Source organism: Beta vulgaris, chromosome 4, assembly GCF_026745355.1.
Source record: "Beta vulgaris subsp. vulgaris cultivar EL10 chromosome 4, EL10.2, whole genome shotgun sequence".
Lineage (NCBI taxonomy): Eukaryota > Viridiplantae > Streptophyta > Magnoliopsida > Caryophyllales > Amaranthaceae > Beta > Beta vulgaris.
Genome location: NC_079205.1, coordinates 52,311,278 through 52,337,818, shown reverse-complemented (window position 1 = coordinate 52,337,818; position 26,541 = coordinate 52,311,278). Strand labels below are relative to the sequence as shown.

Here is a 26,541-nt window from a genome sequence, read left to right as displayed (position 1 = left end):
TTTTGACTTTTAAATTATTCACAATTATACTTTGATCATCTTACATTATTTATATACTAGCATTTTTTGCATGTTATGCATATATGTTTTGTTAATTTTTTTAATTTTCTCAATTATTAATTAATTCGTGTTACAAAAAATTTGATTTGAAAATATATTTATAATTATTATTAATTTTTTAACTTTATTTTTCTTAAATCAATGCTTCATTGGTTTTTTTAGTTATTTATTCATCGTTATTCAAATATATTATCAAGTGAAAGAAATATACAGTAGAAGAAAGTTTATGCTCAAATAAAGTGGAAAAATTATATGTATCAGGTTCAATCGTCGAAAAGAGTTTGATTTACATAATAGATATTATTGAAGAATAAGCAACATTTAGGTTTTGAATATTATGAGTATAATTATTAATATGAAATTCAAATTTTTATTTTTTCTTCTAATTGTGTCAATCAAGTTATATTGTCATTTTAAATCATTCTCCTTAATTTAATATTTAATTGAAATTTCAAATTCAATTCCATTATTAACTTGTTCAATATGGCAAGTAGGAGAGAAAAAAATTATTTAACATATATGACAATTTAAATTCATTAAGGGTATATTAGACTTTTTAAGAGGGTACACCGTCTTCCTCCCCCTTCACTTATATAATAGAGATACCAAACATATAATGAATTTTTTTCATGAATAATAGAGGAATATTAATTCCTCATATGCGCCAAAGTCCAAATTAATTCCATGGGTACCGTCCACGTATGATATGTGGGATTTTTTTTTCTGTTTTTGCCAAATTAAACCGCTACTCAAAGTAGCGGTTCAGTTTTATACAAACCGCTACTACAAATAGCGGTTAGCAATGATAAACCGCTACTTAGAGTAGCAGTTTATGAGCATGAACCGCCACTCGGAGTAGCGGTTAGTTGTGGGGAACCAGCTCCTGCCCAACTCTGGGCATTTGCAAACTGCTACTTCGACTAGCAGATAATATGCCGAGAGTTACTAGCCACTTCTGCTTTTCCATAATTGGACAAAATGTCAGAAACACCACAAAATCAGCTCTCCAACCTGCAATTCCAACACCAAATCCACTAATCTCTCATTTCATCCAACAACATCAAGATTATCCACACATCAATCACCAAACAACAAGTTTATCCACACATCAATCACCAAACAACAAGTTCATCCATCATAAAATTCATAAGAACTAATGATTAAGCCAATAATTACTTAATGATGAAGGAAGATTAAGAAAATGACATATAATGATAAATCAATCACAAACATAGTTTAAAATGTAACATAGTGTTAACTAACTAACAATACAAACAATAAATGAAAGTGCTAATCCCCCTTCTTCTTCTTCTTCTTTTGTTTAGGTCTAGATGAACTAGGTGTGGACTCATCAGACTCCGCAAATGGCATCAAGAGAAGACAGAGTGGTGGCCGAAAGTCGCCGGTAGGTCCTCTGACAGACTGGAGGTGAAAGCAAAGGTGTCATGGTAGATGTATGGGCAGCGGGCGTAGAAGATGCAAAAGTCGATGTACGGGTAGCAGAAGTTGGCACGCCTTGTAAGATGGTGGGAATAGTTAACATTTGATTAGATTAGATTTGTTTTAATAGAATAAATTAAGTGGGTTTTAATTTTCTAAATTGTAGTAAGGGTAAGTTAGTCATTTACAGGACAAAACTTACTAATTTAGGAAATAAAAAAAAGTGTAACATGTATTTTGCACCATTCCGTTTTAGGAAAGTGTAACTTTAAAAAAAACGGAGGAAGTATTAAAAGTCGATATCTTGAAATCTAAGAACATCCTGTATCATTAGGGTTTCCTTATATGATGGTGAAAATTTAGGTTAAAGTTCTTACAAATTTCACAACAACAAAGTGGATAGAACTAGTTTGTTGATACAAAAGGAGAAGGCATGAATTTTCCACATTACAGAAATGCTGATTGAGATGAAATGAACTGCTAACTTCTGTACATGTTCTTTTTCAGTTTAATCAACCTCATCAGTCTCATCATCAAAAACATATAGGTAAGAAGCTCTTGCCTCACGCTCTCGGCTTGTTTCTTCATTATCTTCTGAGGTTTCTTCAGGCTTCTTCCAAGCTAGCCACCTTCTATAAGCTCCATCATAGGCCTCGACAGTTAAACCTGAAGCAAGAAATAATTCCATTTCATCCACAAAACGCTTGGTTCTAGCAGTAAGAAATGGCATTGCAGCAGTAGTGACTAAAGACTTGAATTCTTCTCGTTTTAGCTTTGGTGAACCCGATTTTCCTTTTCGGTGATAGCTGAAATATATGCACGGGAATGATGAAAATAAAAAAGTCTGTTAATCAATCCACAGTATATTAGCACAAATGTGAAAACTAGAGAATCTGCATATAAGAAACTTATCAAAGGTTGCTAAAAGGTGTACCTTCTTGAGAATGACTCGACCACTCCAACTATGTGATGCATTATGATTTCAACGTCTTCTTCCTACAAGGCAGAGCCAATTGGAGGACCTTTACTTAATAGCTGCATGCAAGTTAAGCATGAAAATTTACAGCAATGAAGAATACAAAAAGGATACAAAACTAGAGATTATGAGTAAATGACCAGGTAAAAAGATTAGCATACAAATAGGAACTGGTACATAACAAAGACACAAGAAGTAGGAGCACCTGTATCAGAGCTTGTAGCTCCCTTCTTAACCATTTCTCAAGCCAGCTACTGCGTTGAAGGTACTTATGTGACTTCCAATAGTGCTCTACTTTGAATAAATTAGTTGAAGGATCTGATTGTGGTTCGGTGTAGTAGCACTGTAATCTATACCTGTGATCCTTTGAGAAGAAGTGACTGTAAATTCATAGAAGAGTTGGAATAAGTTCAGAGCACATCACTTCCTCCATATATCGTAAACATTAGCCATCCAAGAAAAGGGCATCCTTTCCTAATACCTATTACCATTGTTTTGGTCGATGAAATGCTTTTGAAATGTATATCCATCATATCCATACATGATTGTATAGTTTTCTGTCTGCAAAGTGCAAAGTTCAGAAAATTATCCATCAATTGTGAACGAAATGATCAGCAAAAGTGGATATGAAGGAAGTTTTCTAAAGTATGACCAAGCAAAATAATGCACTACCAAATAAACTACTACTAGAAGCAAGTCTAGACAAAAGAGTTTCATACTTTCTACATTAGTTCCAAAGTTTTCAGACATATAAAGTCTATACTCAAAACATAAGACCTTGAAACGACAGAGCTCATTGATAGGATAGCCTCTTCACAAGATGTAGGGTACCCTGAAACACTTAAAAGCTTACATAGAGTGAGAATCATAGAAAAGACTCAAGCCCGCAAAATCTATTACCAATCGCCCTTTACAAAAACATCTTCTCAGGGGTAAGGTATTGAAAAACAGTATCCTGGTACCCACGAACAGGTCCAAATTGGATACTCCTTCTATACAATTTACAAATGGACCTCCTTAGACCTTGTCAACAGTGGGATCCAGGATCCAATTTTACCATTGTTATATCAAAACCAAACTCTGTCATTGATATGTAAACAAACCCACCCAAACAGGCACTCACTATTACGGCTAGAATCCATCTTCATCATCTATACAAATTCAAACGAAAGAAGTGGGTTGCAAGTATGCACCAACCATGTACTAAGGTGACTATGAAGCCATGAGCAGTACACAACATGTGATCTAGGTAAGAAACAGAGAAAATTTACATCCCAGATAGTCACTGCAACACTATTTAGCAGCTACGAAGCACAGAAACCTCTGGGATATGAGGTTCCTTGTTTCCATTTTCAACCCCCTATCCAATTTCGAGGTAATGAAGCCCGAAAATGGCTGATATTATGACTTATGAGGTGTCCACGTTTCAGAAATGCACCGTTTCTGGACCCTGGTCGATTCTATGCTACATGGTTTAGCAATATTCAAGATTGAAAGTAAACATGTAACACACTAGACTGTGCTTTGCAATAAACAATATCAAGACCTAGAATATCACTCTGAATTATGAAATTTCAAGCTTTTACTAAAACATGCCTCCACCTAGCTCAAGCTTGCTAAATTAAGAAAAGAAAGAAAACTAGGCAAAGTAAACATAACGACAAAATCACAAAGTAGTACCCCAAATGATGTAACATCAGAATGTGATTAATAACATGCAATTCAAGATCAATAGTAGCATAAAAAATAACCAAACAATCCACAAAACTCAGGATCATATTGTAAAACATAAAGTTTTGGGTAATACAAAAATAATCTTCCATAATTCACAAAAACAAAAACAAAAACAAAAAAGTGAACCTTGCACAAAGGACATTTAAGTGAGGATGGCTGGCGCAAAGAAGATGAGCTGCTTAAAACCACTTGAGTCCAACGAATAATGCATTGGTAACAATATCTATCTGAATAAATCACAGCAATTTAACACCCATTAACACTTAGCTTAATAACCCAATATATATTTCAATTAATAAGCATGTTTAACGAACTACCCAACAAATACAAACATGGATTATTATCAATATAGTTATTACCCTAGAAAAAGATGATATTAAAATTAAGCAAAATTCAAGAATAGGAAAGAAGAAGAAGAGGGCGTACGATAGCAACGATCTAAAAAAGATTCTTGAGAAATGGGTCCCAAGCAGATGGGGCACGGGTTTAGGTTCGGGTTTTGATTTGGGTTCAGGGTAGGGTTGGAGATGTTGCCTTGTTTTTGGTTTTGTTTATTGGGTTGTTCTTGTTGATGCTTCATCTCTTTGCTCTTGAGTCTTGTCAAGGGTATGAAGAGATAATTGGATGGTGAAAGTCCAACTTCTATGGCGGACGAAGTGGGTGCCAATTTGATTGTTTGGACTTTGGAGTTGAGTTAAGTTTGGAGTCTGTCTTTTTTAGTTTTAAGTCTTGATTTTTTTTTTTTTTTTTTTTTTGAAGTAAACCCAACAAAGGGAGCATATCATGAGGATTGAGGAATGATAAAACACTCATTAGAACGACTAGCATGTCCATCCTCAATATTTTTTTCCATAAAGTTACTATAAAAAGTTTGGGCAAATTCCGATTCTAGAATGCAGAAATTGAACATGCACAATACAGGTATAAAATCAGAGGAGAGAGAAAATTATTGTTTGGGGTTTTATTTTGGTTTTGAGGTTTTTTCTAATTCTCAACCACTTGGGTAATTAAACTGAAATCTTGAAGAGAACAATTGATCTATGAAAAAATACACTTTAGTACTTGATTGAGAAGTTATGAAGAAGAGAGAGTGATGCTCTAGCATCTAGAGTAGATGTTCTAGCATCTAGAGTAGATGACATGAGTGAGGAGAGATAAATTGTGATTAAAAATGGGTTTCTCTTTATTTCAAAGCTTAAAATCCTTAACTCAATATCTCTATTATATAAAATCTATACTAACTTATGTGTGCTTGGAACTTACTTTAGACAATAAATAATAACTCTCAAAGTAATTTTTTTTTTACTAATATGAACATTTGACTAAAGCGTGTTTGAAAATATCAATTACTATACTTATCAAATCTCATTTATAAAGTCGTTATTAAACCTGATTAAAATATAGGCTATTACATGTGATCTCTGACATAAAGCAAAAAATTGCATCGATTTGTTTGTCTATTTAGTCTTTGTCCCAAAAAAGTACATTTGCTTATTTATAAAACCCTTTGTGTGTTCGAAATCGCGATTATTGATAAACCAATTCCTGTTTGTGTGTTTGAAACTCTTGTTTCTGTTAAACCAACCCTTGTTTGTGTATGTAAATATGTTAAAATGATCATATTGTTCCTATTAAGCATGCGATCTCTGCCAAAAAGCAAAAAATTGTATCAATTTGCGTGTCCCATTCAGCTTTTGTCTCCAAAAGTACAATTAATTATCTATAAGAACCCTTGTTTGTGTGTCTGAAACACCAGTTATTGATAAATTAACCCTTGTTTTTGCATTTGATACATTTGTTATTGTTAAATTAACCCTTGTTTTATTCTTATGAGTGGACATACTGCCTACTCACAATGAGCGTTTTATCACTACTCATCATCTTATATCTTTCGAAGCAATAGCAACTACATCAAGCGGAATATCCTCCTCTCAAATACGTTTGACAAGCTCCCAAGGTTAAAAGTGAGCTAACATATGAGCGATCTTATTCCCTAAACGTTTAACAAACAGCCAAACAACATTATTAAAAGAGCTAACTAAAGCTATTACATCATCAATAATTAAATTAAGTTAACTACCCCCCCCCCATCACTTTTCAAAGCTTCAATAGCCATTAGACTATCACTTTCAACTTCAATGGAGCTATAGCCTAACTCCAACGCCAACTTCATGCCATAGTAGATGGCTTTGGCCTCCGCGACTTTGCGCTCCCACTCCACTTGTTGCTGAAACGTACCTGGCAATCTAGTCTAAATAAGGTAATTTAGTTCTCCTAAATTTATATCAAATAAGGTAATTTGGTTTGGATTATTAAGTTCCAGGGTAATCCAGTCTAAATTTTTATTGTCTAATCTTTATGAGAACAAATTTTTTAGATAATTCGTAAAAGTAACTTTCACAGCTTGTTTGGTATAAATGATTTGAAAGGAAAGTTGGTAGTTTTCAATGTTTGGTTCAAAAAAAATTAAATGAAAGGATATGGAAGGAATGGAAAGGAAAGATTCCTTAATAAATTTTCACTTTTCTTTCATCCCAAAAGTGGAGGATTTTGGGAGAAAAGAGAAAATTAAACAAAACATGCATGAGAAGTTACGAGGTTTTTTTTTTTTCTCGCTTCCCTTCTTCTTTTTTTTCTTTTTCTTCTTTTCCTTTCCTTTACCAAAAATGAAAAAAACAAGCTGTCAAAAAAGGGAAACTTTCACGACAAAATTGCTAATTGAATTAGGTGGTTTTGCTCACATGGCATTTCGAGGTCGATATTGAAAAGGAATATATAAATAGTAATATAATACTTTTAAAAGAACATTAGATTGTCAAAAAGTTAAAGGTGAAACATTATGGGGAGAGCAATTTAGAAAATTAACCAAAACATATGAGAAGGTTAATATTAAGGTATTTTAATAAACAAATTAATATTATGGCGTTGTCCCAGATGATACTTTTTGCCGAACTTGATATGTATTTTTTCCATCCGCATTAAAAATATAATAAAGAAAACTCAACATATAAAAGGTACAGATATAATACTGTGGACATTTAAATCATGATTAAAAATTGGTTGAGATAGTAATTGTAGTATGTATTATAGCAAGATGTTCACAAGTTCAAATCTTATTGCAAGTCAAATTACTTTTGTTAGTTGACAAGACATATGTATACATTGGACAATTCTAGTTTAGTAAAAGAGGTGTTGTATGGCATCTATACATTGTTAGACACAGGTTCTAATATATTGGTATAGATGCTATTAGGGGTACTTTGGTTGAGAGGTGTTAGGAAATGGAAAGGGTTTCCAAACTTGTGTTTCCCTTACTTGATGTTTGGTTGATGGTTTTTTTCTTTTCTCTTTACCCATTTTTCAGTTTTGAATTCCCGCCACTTCTCCTTAGATTGCTTCCCTAGCCCCCCTAAGGTTTGGAATTCCTCTAAATCCCTCTACAACATAACCGTTGTTGACCACCACCCCACCATTACCACTACCACCATGTTGATAGCACCCTACTGCACCCTACTCCATACTAAGCCGTTGCCACCACCCTCCACCTGAGCCGCTCCCCTCTGCTCGAAGCCACCGTCTGACCCCACCTCCCACAACCCCAACCAACCACGAAACTTTGAAAGCATCCTCTTTACCCACCCAAACTCATCCCAACCCTCGGAACCACCACCATTCCCATCGAAACCCCACCCCAACCCACTGAAATCACCATCTTTACCCATGTAAACGTACACCCACCTTTGAAACAACCGTCCCTCGTCACTGAAAACACCAAACTCACTGGAGCTACAAGAGGAGAGAGAAAGAAAAATCAGCTAAAACCCCTCGACCGGTCGAGGGGTAGGGGGGAGAGAAAATAAGTTCGGTGGTCGTGTGGTGGACGTTGGTGTCGTCATCTATTACCTACAGTCGATGCTGGTGTCGATGTAAGTCCGAGAAAGAAATAGCAGGGAAAGGGAATGAGGAGAAGGGTTCAATTTTTGTATCCCTTTCTCTTGCATAACCAAACATATTGGTAAATTCCAGGATTTTTTGGACTCCTTTCCTTTTTGAACCCTTACTTGATTTCATTTTCTTTCCCCTCTTCCAACCAAACACCCCCTTAATTTTTCATAATAGACACAATTATGAAGGCATATTGTGAAAGCAATTGGTGTATAATTAAGATAATTAATGCAAATAAGTTTTAATTTACAAAACATGGGCCCGAATTATATTTGCCCCACTTTCATAAACTATATTTGACAAATTAGTGAACTTTATCTTCTCAAGATACCTAAAATGCTTGTTCTTGGTGTTTTAGCTTCGTAATTCGGTCCTTAATGAAAAACCAAATCCCTCTTTTGTTGAATGGTTGTAAATGCGAAATTGCCAAAATTTACAAAACATGGGCCCGAATTATATTTGCCCCACTTTCATAAACTATATTTGACAAATTAGTGAACTTTATCTTCTCAAGATACCTAAAATGCTTGTTCTTGGTGTTTTAGCTTCGTAATTCGGTCCTTAATGAAAAACCAAATCTCTCTTTTGTTGAATGGTTGTAAATGCGTAATTGCCAAAATTTTGAGTTGTGTTGTTCTTTCCTTTACCATGCATGGTTGAGGCTTGAAGAAGGACATATTGGCGGAAATTGGGAAAAAAAAATCAACTGCAAGCTACACAAACATATTAATTTACAAAATCAATTAGTTGGTCAGGTTTTTTTGGGATATAAAATACTCCTTCTGTTTATTGGAAAATTTCATGAAACTACCTTTTATAATCAAAAATTTTCAAAAAACTACATTTTAAAAATTTTCTTTCAAAAAACTACCTTATACGATAAATTTGTTTCAATATACTACCATTTATCATAAATGGGATTTAATCGCTAATAATTAAGTCTAAATTGCTTTTCTTTCTACCGCTCTCATTTCTCTCTTCTTTTCTTGCTACCCCATCGACAGCAACACATACGACTAGTGTCATTTATTGATTAGTATTTAAAATAAACGTAAAGTGGTAGTATATTGAAAGGAATTCGTTATATGAGGTAGTTTTTTGAAAGAAAAATTTTGAAAGGTAGCTTTTTGAAAAAAATTGATTATAAAAGGTAATTTTTTGAAATTTTCCCTTTTTAATTTACTAACTTCATTTTGGAAGAGAAACAAGGAGGAAGTACAAGAGTATGAGAGAGAGATTGAAAAATGAGAGAGAATCTATAAAGCAGGTTAGAATATTAAAAAGTAGATGACAAGGGTGGAAAAAGAGGAGAAAGTAGATATGATATGTTACCAAAAATAAATAAAAAACCAACAGTGTGTAAATAAAAAAGAAACAGATTAAAAAGGAAAATGTTTATATTAAAAAGAAACGGAGGGAGTAGTGTTTATCACTCATTTTATAAGTGAACTTTTGAGGAGTTTGCTGTGCATGTAAAAAGACTAAAATATCCTCAGTCGCATAATAAATAAATTAAATAATTGATGCAAATTATTATTTAATCAAATGAATTTCGCTATATATGCACGTGATTATTTAATGTTTGCTAAATAGAAACAATGTCAAATTTTTTTCCTTTAGAGGAACTTTGTGAACAATGTCTTTTTACCTATTATTTGAGGTTATTAGCTGTGATTATACAATTTGGTTTCTATTTACTTATGCGTATGTATTAGGTGCATATAAGAGTATATCCTTAAAAAGAAAGTTGCATATAAGAGTATAAGACTAGTAAAATATGGTTTTTTTTTTGTAACAAGGACATGCATTATAATATAAAAGCATTAAAGGATTACAAGTAAGCCCATTTTCCTAGCTTCTATGGATAGGTTATGGGCTTCGTATATTTGAGGATGCCTAATACATAGACTTACAAGGTCATCCTCAGAAGTACTACTCAACGACTTTGCACAAGGACTTGAGACACTACTAACATCTGATTTATTGTTAGCACTAGGAGCAATGCTACCTACAGAAGACCTGAAGCATGTCTTTTTACTTGGGTTTTGGGCAGGATATTCAGAAGAGAAATAGGAATTAGTCTTGCGACAAGTCTTTAGAGTTCTCTTGGAATTTCCTGATCTTGGTTAGGCTTTGCTGCTCATTGCTACATTTACGAGACATCCATACAAAATTATTAAAAGACGTGCGAAAGAAGCCTACGTGCCACGTGACACTCTCCTCAAATTTCTAACGCAAATACTTTATGTCTATGTGTACTCCTCACTTAAAAAAAATGTGTAAGGGCCTGTTCTTTTCGGCATAAAACAGCTGAAGTGAACTGAATTAAATTGAATGTAATAAATATATAAATAATATTTAAACAATAATAATATGAATATTAAATAATAATTATAATGATAAGTAATAATAATGAATAATTAATAATGAGTAATAGTATTTTGGATTATTTTAAATGATAGTTATAAATAAATATTATTATTATTAATAATAATAATTAATGATAATAGTGATAATTAATAATTATTATTTTATATTATTTGTATTGATATATTAATACTTGATGATGATTATATAATAACAATAATATCTAAGAAGTAGATTAATATTACTATTTTGATAATTAGATTTAATAATATAATAATATTTAGTAATAAAAATATTGGGTAGGACCGCGCAAAATTACATCATAAATCGTTTTGACGCGATTTGATTGGTTTATGGGCTAAAAAAATAGGTTTATTTGTGCTTTTGACCTAAACCATGTTCCTCCTAATAATAATAGTAATAATAATGAGTAAAGCTATAATAAACAAAATACTATATAATAATAATAATAATAATAATAATAATAATAATAATACTTAATAACAATGATATAAAAATAAATAATAATAACAATAATAAGAGTAATTAGTAAAATAATTAAGTTAGACCAACGTAATAATAATATTTAACAAAATGATTATAAAAGAACATAAGTGCTATATACAACAAAGAAAAAGGCTAAATACAACATCTAAAATTATGTCTAACTTAACGATGGTTAATTTTAATTTTTTTAATAAAAAAAATCTCCTACGCAGGGGTGCAGTAATGCAGCAAAATACGTTACCATAAGTACTTGTGCACACAGGCCAACGTGTCACATTTATTTATAAAATTGGATGCGTTAGGGTTGGAAAAAATTCTGAAATGGGTCTATCGCATCCCCCTAACATAACAACCGGCGCTTAAAGTTTTCATGTCAGGTTATTTATATGTTTGACGCGGTAAGGGTATGGCGGGAATGAGATTATTTATCATAGATGACCAGGGGGGTCATTTGTCATAAATGACCCCCGTATAAGGGGGTCATTTGTCGTAGATGCCCCCCCCCCCCCAAAAGGGGGGTCATTTGTCATAGATGACCCCCAAAGGATGGGTTAGTCTTTTAATATATTTTGCTGTATTTAGCCTTTTTTTTTGTTGTATATAGCACGCCCCTAAAAGAATGAAGCTGAACTGAACTGAACTGAGCTGGACTGAAAATAGTTTGGGGAGAACATACCCTAGGTGCAAGGTATCGAACACGTGATCTTTGAAATGAAAATTAAGAGTTTAACCATCAATATACTATGCCTTTCTTGTCTAATGTTACAAATAAAATATGATAAAGCCTTGTAATAATTATACATAACTCAAAAGTTTTAAACAAGTACATATATCTATAACACACTTATTGCGTAACTTACAAGAGAATATTGATGTCATATTCTCTTACCACAATTCCTTTTAAGGTTTGTTTTCAAACTCAAACCATTCAATTTTTTTGTACTTATCACATCGCGACGTGAATTTATAATTTTTTAACTGATAAAAAATACGAAAAATAGCAAAATAAATTGTAAAATTCAAAAATAATAACATATTTGTTCATTATGAGTGACCCGAGCCCGAGGTATCGGCCGGGTAAGATAACTAGTTACATGATACATCCATTATTTGGAAGAGTAGTAAAATACTTCAATGTTGATCTGAGATAATTATTTCACCTGTAAAAAAAAAAAAGTTTTTTTTAGAAAAAGTCGAGGTTATAAAGTTGTTAATGTGAAGAGAGAATCTAAAAAGTTATAGAAGTTGAAACATGTAGAAAAGGAACTAGTTTCTAATCCTAACCCTCGAATCTCGATTACAGTTTACATCCATCTCTACATTCATCCACTCCAACTTTCTTTCTAATATTTTTTCACAACTTACCACACTAAATTTCGGATTTCCAACATCAAATTACAATCTCTAAATTCGAAGACCAGAAATCTATTACCAGAAACTTCAATCTTCCAAAAATTCGAAGGTTTGTTTAGGATTTATTGCAATACAAGTTTTAACATTTAAATTTTTTAGTTTTACTCATATTTAGTGATAATTCCGAATTTATTTCTTCATTTATAATTTATTTTCATTAGCAAGCTAAAAATAATCAGATTTTGAGGGTTCAGTTAAACCCAATGAACCCTTTTTTTAGACGCCACCGAATTGTTGATCTTATGTTTTTCTCAACAATGTATTGAGTATTTTTAGTGTTCAATTTGGTGGGTATGTTTTTAATGTTCGATTTTCTTTTTGTAATGTTTACTCTTAGATTTTGCTTGTTTTTATTATTGTTAAATTTAGGTTGGAATTAAACACATTGAGGAATTTGAAATTTTGAATGCTTATTTGTTGAAAATATGAAACTTGGTTGATTACTTTCATGATGATGTAGTTTGCACATTGCACTGTATCCTGCATGAATCGTTGGGTTTAGCTGTTGGCTATGTGGGTATGAATTTCTGAGGTTGAATTCCTTTTCGAACTGGATTGTATCGACAACGAAAGGTTTATTTGTCTATCACTGGTATTTAGCAGATTGTATCGTCTTCGCCTTTATTCGATTTACTTGTGTAGTCTGACCCTTTTTTGTTTGATTATGTGAGGCAAGTTTGTTTGGAAGAGTGGAGTAGACATTGTGTTATAGTAGCTTCAATTTAAAGCTCTTAATTTGATCTTTGCAGCATTATAATTATTGGCAATGAGTGTCTGTGGTGACAAATCGGATGAGGAGTATTCTGTTATTGGAGACAAAGGGGAGATTGGATTTATTGATTTTGAGGATGACAAGTCTGTTTGTAGCTATGATCTAAGTGAAGAGGGTCCAGTTATTGTTTCTGTGCCTTTCCCGTCTATTGAACATAAGCCTCAATCAGTTCTTGTCAATGAATTTACAGCTGATTCAATTACCATTAAAAACACAACTAGAGAATCTGTGGAACTTTGGGGGATCCAAATATATGCTTCAAATCCTGATGATTCTTTTACACTGTCGTTGATGGAGCCTTCCAAGCCAGGGTTTGTGGGCTCCTCCTCTTTGGAAGACCGAGTCCTGCAGCCACTTAAAACATTGAAAGTTTGGTTATCTTGCAAACCTAAAGATATTGGCATGCACACATGCATTGTCCATTTTGATATTGGGGACGAAAGGATAGAGCGTATGGTCTTTCTCTTGGCAGAAGATAGTATCTCCAAAGCTTTGGCTTCGAATAAACCGTATCAAAGGGGGAGGAGAAAGACACAGTTTGTTTTAGATTCATATGTTCAAGGTGTACGTCCTGCTGCTAAGACAAGCTACCACAGTTTCCGTCGTAGGCTTCCTCCTTATGACATACCTAAAGAAATCCGAGAAGTTATAGAGAATAAGCAGGTTCCAGATGCTATCATAGAAGGCCTGACAAGGAAGAACTATGTACCTTACTTCAGAACGCTTCTTGTCATGGAAGAACTGCGCTTGGAGGTGATTATGAATCCATCTCCTTTTTGTGGCTGAATTCTGATTGTATTGGCGTTGACCATTCTCATTAACTTTCTTAATTTAAAAGAGATATGTATATTTTCTCTAGGAAGATATAAAGGCTTATGATATGGAGAATGTCACCATGAGGAGCAAGGGACGTCTATTCTTAGTGCTGGAGGTCTTGGGCTTGGCTGAGAGAAGACCTTCACTTGTGCATGGAGATTCTGTTTATGCCAGACTTGCTTCCATAGGAGCTGAGGACATCCCAGTTTATGAGGTAAATGCATTTGTAAGAAAGTGATTTATCATAAGTGCTTGGAGTATCCCTATCTAATTATTCTAACAGGCAAACGATTATATGCAACTCGACGGTTCGTGGGATGATAAGTTACTCTGTTGTGGTTTTAAGTAAATATTTCATTATCATGTCACTGAAATACGTACTAATTGTATCAGAAAACAAAAACCATTTGACAAGGAAAAGAAAATAAAGAAACTCGTGTACTATAAACACTGTTTTTTCTGGAGACGGCTTCCCAACTGCTAGCTTGTGTATGTAACTTTTATTTGGGTCAGCATTCAAAGATGCTGAGAGACCTTTGTAGATGATTTTTCTGCTAGCTTGTGTAGATAAGTACCTGTTATGTGCGCATTCAGTTTTGACAAAGCTTTCATTTTTAGAATGATAGATTGGTTATTAAAATTGCATGCAGCTGGATAGGTTGACTTCGGATTGGCTCTTTACATGTCTTGGTCTATTGAAATAATTACCACTCCCAAAATTTTCAGAATTGTACTTTTGTTACCAGGGTATTAATCTGAGAGTCTGCTACTGGCCAGGGTTTTATTCACCGAGTAGAGGCTGATCAAGTATATCTGAAATTTGCTGATGAATTCCACCAGCGACACAGTGATCATAATTCTTACAACATCCGATTCATGTACAATCGTGTCAACATGAGAAGGTTGTATCATGCCATTGAAGGTGCAGAAAAAGTACATAAAGCCTTCCTCTTTCCATCTGAATCTTTGACGAAGAGGCAGATTACACCAACCTTAATGGTTCCCATATCTGGTAATCTCAACGAGGAGCAATTGAATGCTGTTGAAATGGTTCTAGGATGCAAAGGGGGAGTGCCATATATGATTAATGGCCCCCCAGGTACTGGTAAAACAATGACCCTAGTAGAAGTGATCCTCCAACTTTACAGAGCCCGCGCAGATTCTCGGATTTTGATATGTGCTTCTTCAAACTGTGCTGCTGACCATATATTGGATAAGATTCTGAAAGAGAAGGGAATCAAAATCCAGGAAAATGCAATTTTCAGGCTGAATGCAAGTAGCCGTCCAGTTGAAGATATGGAACCCGAATATTTGAAATTCTGCTATATTGAGCAATCTATCTTCAGGTGTCCTCCGCTCCAGGCACTGTTACATTATAGAATCATTATAACAACATATATGAGTTCCGCCGTTATTTACGCAGAAGGTGTTAGGCAGGGCCATTTCTCTCACATAATTTTGGATGAAGCAGGCCAGGCCTCAGAACCAGAGACCCTTGTTTCCATTTCCAGCCTCTGTCATAAGGACACTGTCGTGGTTCTTGCTGGAGATCCGATGCAATTAGGTCCTGTTATTTTCTCCCAAGATGCAAAGAGACATGGATTAGGAAAATCATATCTGGAAAGGTTGTTTGAATGCGAGCTATATAGTGAAGGGGATGAAGGTTATGTGACAACACTTCGGCGGAACTACCGATCCCACCCTGAAATCCTGCATCTGCCTTCTGAATTGTTTTACAATGGGGAATTGGTTGCATGTCATGAAACAATGAAGTCTAAACTTTGGGAAGATATCCTTCCAAACAAGGAGTTCCCTGTTCTTTTTAAGGGTATCCAAGCATATGATGAGAGGGAAGGAGATAATCCATCATGGTTCAATCGTACCGAGGCTAGCGTGGTAGTTAAGCTTATCAAGAAGCTCCTAGATAAGGAGGAGGTCAGTGAAGCGGATATCGGAGTGATCACACCATACAGACAGCAAGTAGCCAAAATCAAGAAGGCTCTTGAAAATGACGAGATTCATGATATTAAGATTGGCAGTGTTGAGCAGTTTCAGGGACAAGAGAGGGAAGTAATTATTATATCTACTGTCCGGTCAACTGTTAAACATAATGACTTTGACAGGGTTTATCATTTGGGATTTCTAAGCAATCCAAAAAGGTTTAATGTTGCCATCACCCGGGCCAGATCTTTGCTTGTCATTGTTGGGAACCCACATATCATTAGTAAGGTATGGTCCAATCTCCAAACTAACTTTCACTTGTGTAATTTTTGTGGTATATGGTACTATCTGTCTCAAAGTCAAATATACACCTACTATGGGCCTTAAATCATCTTGTCTTCCCATCATGTGCAAAGCAAAACATTCTATACTTTCGACATTGAAACACAGTATTGGCAGTGTTATAATGGCAGTCAATCTTATTTCTAAGAAGCATGGCATTACTTTAAAATGGAAAGTTGACTTTTGAGATGGAGGATCTTGATGTAATTTGTCTTGGAAAGCTACTATTATTAATGTTGGAGTTGTTGCTTGTGTTTGATAGGATCGTAACTGGGCAAAGCTTCTGTGGCGTTGCGTAGATAACAATTCTTATGAAGGTTGTTCACTTCCAGATAGAGAATGGTGCAATGATGAGATTCCAGAGCAGGACGGATGGTCTCATGCTGCAGAGCAAGAAAATCTTGCCAATGGCTCTTATGAGGGTTGGTCTGCTCAAACACAGTGCAACAATGACAGCTCTCCGGCAGTTGATGGATGGTCTCTTGATGCTGTGGTGCAAGAGAATTTTAAGGTTGCTGATGAGGCTGCAGCAGAGGATGGATGGTCTCTTGATGCTGTGGTGCAAGAGAATTTTAAGGTTATTGATGAGGCTGCAGTAGAGGATGGCTGGACTCTTAATGCTGTGGTGCAAGAGAATTCTAAGTTTGCTGATGAGGCTGCAGTAGAGGATGGTTGGACACTTAATACCGTGGTGCGAGAGAGTTCTAACGTTGCTGAGACTGCAGCAGAGCATTTGCATGATCAAAAGTTATCTTGGGAAAATGATATTCCTAAACCTGTCAAAGATGAAGATGAATGGTCTGATGGCTGGAAGATTTAATCTGCTTATACGCCCTCAGTATCTGTTTAATTTTAATCATATATGTTAATATTGATGATTATGCCTTTGTTTGATTTCATATTATATATCTAGTGATTGGTCTCATCTGAGAGGAGCAAGCAGGGTAGACTACTAATTGCTTTGGGGCTGTTAATGTAGCCCAAACGCTGATGCTTGACTAATGATTGTTTTTAAGGAAGTCATTAGAGCATAATTAGATTATCAGGAATGTACTAATCCCTGCATGTTTAAGATTTGAAGCTGAACTATCGCCTGAGTCCTGGCTCTTACAGTGGCGAATCTAGAAAATATATTTAGTGGGGTCAAAATAAAATTGATGAAATTTATAAGGAAATACACCAAAATCTCAAAAAATTTAAGAGAAATTCCATACTTTTCAGGTTTGAGTGGGGTCAATGGACCCCACACTTGCTATGTGGCTCCGCCACTGGTCTCTTATACACTTGACTACTCGAGTTTACCTAGATTTATATATTGTGTACATCCGAGGTTAATATTGGCTCACTTGCTTATTTGCGCCTCTGCCGCCATTTTTTGTTTTGCTCATTCGGAAAATTTTAATCGTAGAATACAAATACCAAAACATTATCATATGTTAATATATCTCAATGTGTAATTTTAAAATATCAATTTTAATTAATTTAAATAATTTTTAGGTATGTGTAATTTTAAAATATTACTAGTCAACCATCGTGGAAACTTGTAAGTAAAAGTCTCAAAGTAGGTAAACAAGTGTAAGATTTTAAATTTGCGTACGTTCATAAATTTTACGTTGTCTATGATATACAAACAATTTTTTTTTTTATGTTAAACAATTTTTGTACCTCGCGTCCTCGACATATATTTTTAAAATAACAACTTTTTAATATCTTACTCCTAAATAATTGAAGATATGTTAATAGTCAAATATGTGATTTCCTATAATAAAAAAGTCAAATATGTGTATTAAGAAAAGTGATAACTTGTTAATTAAAGTGGTACCAGTTAAAAAAGAGTGTCCTTGTAAAAGTAAATTTCCTTTTTTTTCCTTATCCAAGTTTGTGGAAGGACCTACAAAATATGTTATTGGCTTAAATTATCAAGTTTAGCTTTAGCGGTTCCATGCATAACTTACAAGAAATCAAAATCTAATCCGAGTTGTTGTCATAAAAAAAGAGTCTAATCCGAATAGCATTAGGAAGTTATATCATGACTTTCCTATATAGTATATATATATAACCTTCACGAGATAACAAGAAATCATAACCCCAAAATAATCAACGTTCTCATAGAAAAAATTTAGTCTCTTTAATTCTTCCATATTCAACAACAAGAAGTTTTTACGCTAAATCATGGACGTATCAAAATCAAAGGTGATATATGGAGTACAACTCTACTTTGACAAAACCCTACAAGCCAAACTCATGGAAGCTCGTAAAAGATTAACCTCCGCTATGAATTACTACAAATCTGTTGATGATTCATCAGACAACTATTTAACCATGACACTCCCTGAAATACACAAACTACCATGCATGACACTCTTCACTACGTCAAGCCCTAGCGGTTGTCACGACTACAACTTTGCTACTCAAGTTTCCGCCACCGTCGACGAGTTTTTCGACGACAAAACATCGCCACGAGGAATTCTTCCGGTGGCGTTCGACTTAGAGACGGTTTTAGACCTGGGAGATGAACACCACATGTTTCTATCGCCACTCGACCGACTTGGGGACGTAAGGGAATTTAGGGAAAGACTTTGCATGGAGATGGAACCAAGAGGTGTTAGTGTTAAGGGTAATTATTTTGATAAAAGGTGGGTCCCAGTGGTACCATTGATGAAGCAAACATGGAAGCAGTATAATCAACATAAGGTGGATGATGAAAAGTGTTGGAAGGAGTTTTGTAAGGAAAATAATTATGTGTTAACTGGATTTGTTGATAGGATTGCTATGTTACAACTTTCTCCTAGACGATTAGTGTGGAAGGTTTTTCCATTGCGAGATGATAATCAACACCCTGACTTCTTTAAGGATTTAATGTAATTATTAAAATTACTAGAATAGGGTTATTAACTCCCTTTTTTCCCCTTTAAGTTGTGTTTTTGATGATTATCTGTCTTTTTTATTCGGACGATAGAAGAAGGAAAATGTATATGGACTTGTTTTTGGCTACATGTTTTTTTGTTGATTTGACTTTGTCATGTAAATAAGCTAGTTAAAGGATTCTTTTTCTTGTTTTTTTTAAAAGTTGGCTAGAGTTTGATGTAATGATGCAACTAGGAAATTTTTCACTATAAATCCTAACTTTGAGTGTCTTCCCCATAATAATCACTATATTGATTTATCAATGAGTAATTCTAGTTTGGTATTCGTAGAATGTTCCGGAACGTGATACACAAACGGAAACGCGGAACACAACCTCTAGAGTAAATCAGATGGACTCTTAGACCACGTTCCACGTTCCGAGACACGTCCCCTGGAACGTGGCCATGTATCACGAACCGGTATCAAGTAACCCCTCAATATTGCAAAAAAGTAACCCTTAGTATTTGAAAAAGTAACCCCTAGTTTCAATAAAATTAACCCCTAATTACTGTAAAAGTAACCCTTTATAATTACAAAATGTAACCCATACTTTCAGTAAAAGTAACTCCTTAGCATTACAAAAAGTATTCCTTAGTTTCAGTATAGTATCCCTTAGTATTCAAAAAAGTAACTCCTAGTTTCACTAAAAGTAACGCCTAAAAATTAGAAGAAAAAAAACCTAGATTTAACAAAAGTAACCCCTATTACAAAAAGTAGCCCATCTGAAATCGAATTCAAAAGTAACCCTTCTGAAAATAAATTCGCACTTAGGCTTTTTTAGCAGAAAACCATTTGTTCAAGGTATGACCTGCCTTATACAAAAGTGTAAGAATTTTTAAATGTTTTCTGCTACATCTTTGGAAAACAAACCCTATATAAAGCAAAGGTTTATTGAAGATAAACTCTAGAAAGAAAACGAGAATCTTTATAGTAAACCTGGGTGTACCATGCTCATGGTACACCCAAGGCTATTTTCGCCAAATGAGCAAAATGGGCAAATGAGCAAAATGAGCAAATGAGCAAATTAAGCAAATGATCAAATGAGCAAATGAGTAAATTAGCAGATGAGCAAGTATTTCTACTCATTTAAGAAAATGAGCAAACTTGGTGCAAGTGAGCAGTTACGAAAACGAACTAATTACAGGTGAGCAAAAAAGAAAATGAAGAAAGAGATGAAATGAATAGAAAAAAAAAAAAGACTAAAGCAAGTATAAGAGTTGACTAAACAACAATAATCATCCAACACAAATTATGCAAATGAGCACATAATCTTCAATCATTCTAAATAAGCATAGATGCTTGGCTCATTTGAACATTAGAATTCAAAATTATTGCAGAATACATTTGCTCATTTCTACAATGATAATTCAAAATCAGCACCCATAATTTTGTTCATTAACTGATCATGTAAAACAACCAAAAACATCTGGTTTATGCAATACGAATAACTAGGGGAAATGAGAAAAACAAGAACAACAAAAGAAATGAGCAAAAACATAATCAGATCTGGGTCGTGGGTCTTCATCATCGTCGTGGATGGGTTGTGGGTCTCTTCAGTCGCCTCATCATCATCATCTCGAGTCCGCGTCATCATCATCTCATCGTTCATCTCGCGAATTTCAGATCTCCATTGTTGTGTTTGGAAGGAGGAGAGAGAGAAGAATTGAAAATCAGATTTTCTGGTGAGCAAGAATTGAGAGAAATGAGCAAGAAAGAAGAATTGGATTCAGATTTTTGCTTTTTGCTTTTTGTCTTTTATTGCCCCGAAATTACCAGCGTACCCCTTAACTTGCAATTAATAACAGAAATGCCCCTGGGTGTACCATGAGTGGACTCAAAGAAAACTATTGTTCTTTCCAACTTCAATTAAAATCAGAGTATTAGTTATGGAGATTTTGTTTTATTGTACTAAAAGATTATTTTCTTGTTTATTGTCATAATTCCGTTAATGCGTGCAAAAATCTGGCTAGTTATTACCATATTCTTAAAAATAGTATCGTTTTCTTGATTAGAAAATAAAGAGCCATATCATGAGCCAATTTTAAATATTTCCTCCGTTTCATATTATTCGCTATACTTTTCAATTTACGGATTCCTAGACAATTTTCGGAGAAGAGAGATGTAGATAGTAAAAAGAAAAGGGACCCATGTGGGAGGAAAGAGATAGAGAGAGTTTATTGCCCCAAAAAAAGTATAACAAGTAATGTGAAACTTCTTATAATGAAAAATGTAGCGAGTATTTTGAAATGGAGGAAGTAGGATGTAGTTTTCTGCATCTTGACTTCATAGTCACACATTAGACATCAAAGTCAAAATTTTAAGTGGTGATAATCTAAAAACTATGTTGACTGTTGACCAAAAAATAATGTCTAGCATAAGCATATAATTAATGTTATCAGATCTAGATGCACTATCAAACAAGTTAAAACCTAAAGTTCCAACAACAGTCCGTAACATTCAACAATATCCCTCCATCCGTGGCCCTTTTTGGTATATGCCATACAATGACAAAAATAAAGAAAGAGTAAAATAACCACCATAAATTATTTCCGATAGAAAACTTTGTCTATTCAGAGTAATCCATCCAATTAGAAATAGACATTAATATTTCGTGGAGTACAACTCAACAGGATTTTTGACTCTGGTTTAATTAGACGAACTTTCTTATACAAAAAAAGAAAAGATGGGAGGTTCACATCACAATATAGATTCAAGCCTTATAAATCAAGTATCTTAACAGAAGTTTGGCCCAAAAATTTCAACTTACAACTTTCTTGCTAGCTTTTTGATATCTACTCTGCAATGTTGCAACTTATTCATCTCAATCTTCAAGCTTTCAACTTCTTGTCTCATAACATTCATCTGCTTTTGAACCTTAAAGCATTCATTTTGCTTCTTTATAATCGTCTGTGCTTTTGTTCTTCGATAAATTGAACCTTCATTTACCATGGATTTTACCATATTTACTTGCTTCAGAAGGATAAATTGTGTTGTCATGCTCAATGGCAGTCTATCATTCTTCATCGCGTGCTCGCGTGCTTCTTGTGATAGCTTATGGTATTCCATGGCTCTGCATACCTCCTTTCTCTCTTCTTCTGTCAAGTTTGGGTGTGCCTGCATTTACAGATAATCAACTTAAACAGACAAACACCAGCATACCAACATACTAGTCTTAACAGGAAAGATGTGTCCAAAATATGAACTTTAGATAAATAACAACTGAGAGAATACCTTCAGATATCTATCAATGGCTCTGTAGAGATTGTCGTCAGAGTAACGGGCATTTTTTGGCAACGATTCTGCAAGCATTCTAAAATCATCAACAGAAAGATTTTTGTCTCGCGCTATTAGTGCAAGAAATCCATCCACCAGCCTCCCAACTACGAACATTTTCGACGAAGAACTTCTAGAAGAAAGTGAAACATAAACATCCACAATCCTTGCAACAATGCTAACATCATACAAAATCTCACTTTCTCCATAATTCTTAACTAAGAGGTCTGTTGGGTGACATTTCTCCAAGTTCGAGGCAAGTCTTTTCTCCAGATTATACAATAATCCGGAATCAATCTTCATCATCAAACCAAGCTTTAAAATATGAAGTAAGAAATTGCATGAAACCGAGTTTTCCTCCACAGGAATTACCCTGATTAAGCTCTCAACAATGACCCTTCTTACTTGATGCTTTATGCTTTTGTGAGATGGTATCTTAAGCCCGAAAGAGATTCGCGAAAGCCATTTAGCAGTCCAGTAGGCTATGCAGGATCCCAACACCTCTGGTTTAACTCCTTTCTTCTTAATAAAGGCCAGCACTTCAATGAAATGATCAATGCGAAGTGATGAAACATCTTCAAACCACCAACTATCTGCTACTTTTTTCTCATAAGAATAATCAGTGTCATTTTCCACCCAAAAATTGAAGCATTGTGATTCATCATTGCCAAGAGATATTGCTGTGGGATCTGTACAAACTTTCCAAGCAATTGCCTCAGAACACCTTGTTTGGATTTGTAAATCTCTGGCGTATGAAGAGATTGTTTCACAGGTTTTCAGAACATTAAATGTATCTTTCCAGGAAGAAAATTTGATGAAGCTTAAGAAAGTTTCTGTTCTAGAAATGAGGTTTCCAAACTCCAAATCATCAACCATTTCTAAGAAGTTTGCAGCACAGTATAAGGGTGCAACATTATGGGCTGTTAGATCAATCTTCCAACCATAACAGAACTTTACTATCAACTCGAATATCTCTGCTCCACCAGGAAGGTTGTTTAGTTCGATTTTTAAGTTGTTCATCTTCATGCCAGCGTTTTTCTTCTCAAATACAATTCTATTCAAATAAGCACTTCTTGATATCATAGGGAGCTAAAAGAAGGACAAACAGAAAGAAACAAGATGTTAGGATGGCGTAGCAAAAGATACGCCTAATGCAAGAATAATTCGCAGGAGTCTAAATTGACAAAAATAATCCCAACTATGAACGGTCCGCTCAAAATAATTACAACTTTGGGTTATTCTGAAATAATCCAAACTATTTGGGGTACCTTTCCAAAATAATCCAAACTTTTATTTTTCTTGCCTTCACTGATCCTTTTTGGGTCTATTATATACAGGATAATATCATGTTGACACCACGCCCGTGCATCATACCGACAGTGATATTAATTAAGCGCCTGAACCTATTAATTATACTAACCTTAAATTACTTTTAGATGAATTAGTTAAGCGTTGAATTATATTAGTTAAGCGCTTGGATCTATTAGTTATGCTATTAAAATCATCTCATTTCCCCCTTAATTTATATTTTCTCTCTCCTCTGTAATCTCTAATTTCTATCTCATATGTCCGTCTCTTCTAGCAACTCGCGTTTCTATCTCCTCTACCCCTTTCTCCATTTCCCTCTCCTCCACCCAACTAACATTTCTTTCTGAAGCCTACGCCCCTTTCTTTTTCTTTCTTTGCTTTTTTGAACATATGAAACTTTCAATTATATAATGTCCTTTTTCCAAACCTTCAGTTATAAAAATAAAAGGAAAAAACTCATTCCAAGATAAATCCAAACACATGGAATCAAGTATCAAGTTCCAACCCCATACCGCCCCAACTTCATTCCTTATTCCAAACCTATACCAATTCATGAACCAAACGCCCCCTTATAGTTATGGTTCTGGATTAATGGTTATATTTGTAAGGTTAATAGTTATGGTTTTTAGTTATTAGTAAAATGCGTTATAATTTGGTTTCTATGATATAACTAATATATACTTCAACGCTTAACTAATATATATTTCACTGCTTAACTAATATATTTCACCGCTTAACTAATTCATGCAGAAGCAATTTAAGGTTAGCATAACTAATAGGTCCAACCGCTTAACTAATTCCGCTGCTGATTTGATGAACGCACGTAATGCTAGCCTGAAATCAGTTGGTCGCACGTTAACATTAACGTGAGACCGTCTCTTCAAAAAACGGACTCTAAAGGAATATGGGGAGGAAAGATAAATTTTAAACCAGTCTAACATTTTCTCTTTTCCGTTCCCTTTCTTACTTTATTAGAGTTAAACAAATGTTGGTTAGATACCATGTGAATCGGGCCCGGCGTTTGGCAGGACGAAGTGATCGACCGCGCAGGGCCGGGCCCCAAAAGGTCTGTACTTATAATGTTTGTAACAATAATAAATCAAATAAAAGTGTATGGAGCAGTGGCGCGTTTTCGGCCTTAGTTATATGAGGTGAAGGGATCGAATCCTTGTAACTACGATTTAAATTTTGCACTTTGGTACTCTTTCGGTGAGTCTTTCCATGCGGATTTTAAGGCCTCTTTTTAAGAATCCGCACAGGGCCCCTAAAATCCTAGCCCCGACCCTGATGTGGATCCTTCTATCAAACCAAACAATGGAAAGTACAATTACTTTCTTTTACCTTCTCTTTCTATGTTTTCCCTTCCCTACTTTTCCTTTTCTTTCCTTTACTAAAAGAAATACTTCATGTTGGTTCTTTGTTGATATCCTACGTTGAATATAGTTTTTCTTTTTAGACAATTACTTCATATTGCAAGAATTGGAATATAGCTTCATGAGGGCTGAGACTACTAGACATTATTCTTTTAAGGCACAATTTAGAAAAATCAAGGAGAATGAGAGTAAGAGATCATAAAAACTTAACATACAATGTGCAAGTGAAAGCTGCTCTTCTTGTCGACTTGTATGATTAGATCACTTGGGACTTTTGTCCGAACAAACCTGCAAACATAAGGAATTCAGCACTAGAGCAGATAACCCAAAAAATGAGAAAAATAAGCAAAAGATGGAGAAGTTTAAGGGGGATATCATACCATTTATTGTCTTTTCTTTCTATAGCTTCTGCAATCATATCAGTTGTAGATGGAACAATCACACAACGGTTATGCTTTTCCCCTGAATTTGAACTTTTTTTGTCATAACTTTGCCGCCCTACCATAGTGGCTTTCTCTTGCCCAAAAACCTGAAATTTATTCTTCATTGAAACTTGATCAATCGCGTTCCAAATTCTTTATTTTGTGTAGTAATTTGATGAGCATAACATACACATTATATACAATGGCTAAGAAAGGCAATGGAGCAAGACGTTACATGTAAGTAATAATTGATCAACTAACTTCATTAAGTGGACCAACAAAGTGGTCCTTAGAGCTAGAATAATGACGATTTCACATTAAACAGTACCTAATCTGTGATAGTTCAGCACAAGTGATCCAACAAGAAGATATGTGTAAATTTATGATCTTATATTATATACTTGTGGGTTGTGATTTGTGACTTGGAGTGATTAATACGACGAAAGAAACAAAAGATGACTTTAGCGAAAAAATTAATAAGGAAAGGTGGAAATGGGTGGTATACATCAAGAATGGATAATACTTCCTCCGTTTCATATACTCGCTACACTTTTCAATTCACGGATTCTTAGGCAATTTTTGGAGAAGAGAAAGGTAGAGAGTAAAAAGAAAAGGGCCCCATGTGAAGGAAGAGAGTTTATTGCCCAAAAAGGAAATGTAGCAAGTAATGTGAAACTTCCCACAATGGAAAGTGTAGCGAGTATTATGAAACTTAGGAAATACTCATAATACTAAGCATGGTTTTGGTTCAAATTGCAAATATCCAGGCTGATGATAGCAATAGGAAACAAACAACTTTAATGGCTTAACTACTTCATTGGCATAATAAGTGAAGAACACAAGTCAAACTCTTATTAAATATTATGGATATCAATAGAGCTTTAAATAATCTTCTGAGTCTAATTACTATAGTGTAATCTGATTATTACGCGATCATTTGGAAAA

The 26,541-nt window shown here is 34.5% G+C and overlaps 3 protein-coding genes across 4 annotated transcripts; 1 reads left to right on the top strand and 2 right to left on the bottom strand.

Moving 5' to 3' along the window:
• Nucleotides 1–1,802: 1,802 nt before the first annotated feature.
• On the bottom strand, nucleotides 1,803–5,218 carry LOC104890857 (uncharacterized). Of its 2 annotated transcripts, XM_010676469.4 has the most exons (6): nucleotides 4,637–5,218; nucleotides 4,337–4,437; nucleotides 2,958–3,037; nucleotides 2,682–2,856; nucleotides 2,435–2,496; nucleotides 1,803–2,306 (listed from the first exon to the last, which is right to left on the bottom strand). In XM_010676469.4, exons 1-6 carry the CDS (start codon nucleotides 4,788–4,790, stop codon nucleotides 2,009–2,011), a joined length of 870 nt encoding a protein of 289 aa, XP_010674771.1. In that variant the 5' UTR covers nucleotides 4,791–5,218; the 3' UTR covers nucleotides 1,803–2,008. The 2 variants fall into 2 exon arrangements, with proteins under 2 accessions (XP_010674771.1, XP_048499262.1); XM_048643305.2 differs by lacking the exon at nucleotides 4,337–4,437 and having other exon boundaries at nucleotides 4,637–4,778.
• A 7,037-nt stretch (nucleotides 5,219–12,255) lies between these two features.
• On the top strand, nucleotides 12,256–17,328 carry LOC104890858 (probable RNA helicase SDE3). The gene is made up of 5 exons (XM_010676470.4): nucleotides 12,256–12,491; nucleotides 13,192–13,967; nucleotides 14,074–14,244; nucleotides 14,808–16,259; nucleotides 16,576–17,328. The coding sequence occupies exons 2-5, from the start codon at nucleotides 13,209–13,211 to the stop codon at nucleotides 17,131–17,133; spliced, it is 2,940 nt and encodes a 979-aa protein (XP_010674772.1). The 5' UTR covers nucleotides 12,256–12,491; nucleotides 13,192–13,208; the 3' UTR covers nucleotides 17,134–17,328.
• Nucleotides 17,329–21,747: 4,419 nt separating this feature from the next.
• Nucleotides 21,748–26,541, bottom strand: LOC104890859 (root phototropism protein 3). Its single transcript, XM_010676472.4, has 4 exons — nucleotides 25,555–26,541; nucleotides 25,390–25,462; nucleotides 22,452–23,582; nucleotides 21,748–22,334 (listed from the first exon to the last, which is right to left on the bottom strand). Exons 1-4 carry the CDS (start codon nucleotides 25,719–25,721, stop codon nucleotides 21,984–21,986), a joined length of 1,722 nt encoding a protein of 573 aa, XP_010674774.1. The 5' UTR covers nucleotides 25,722–26,541; the 3' UTR covers nucleotides 21,748–21,983.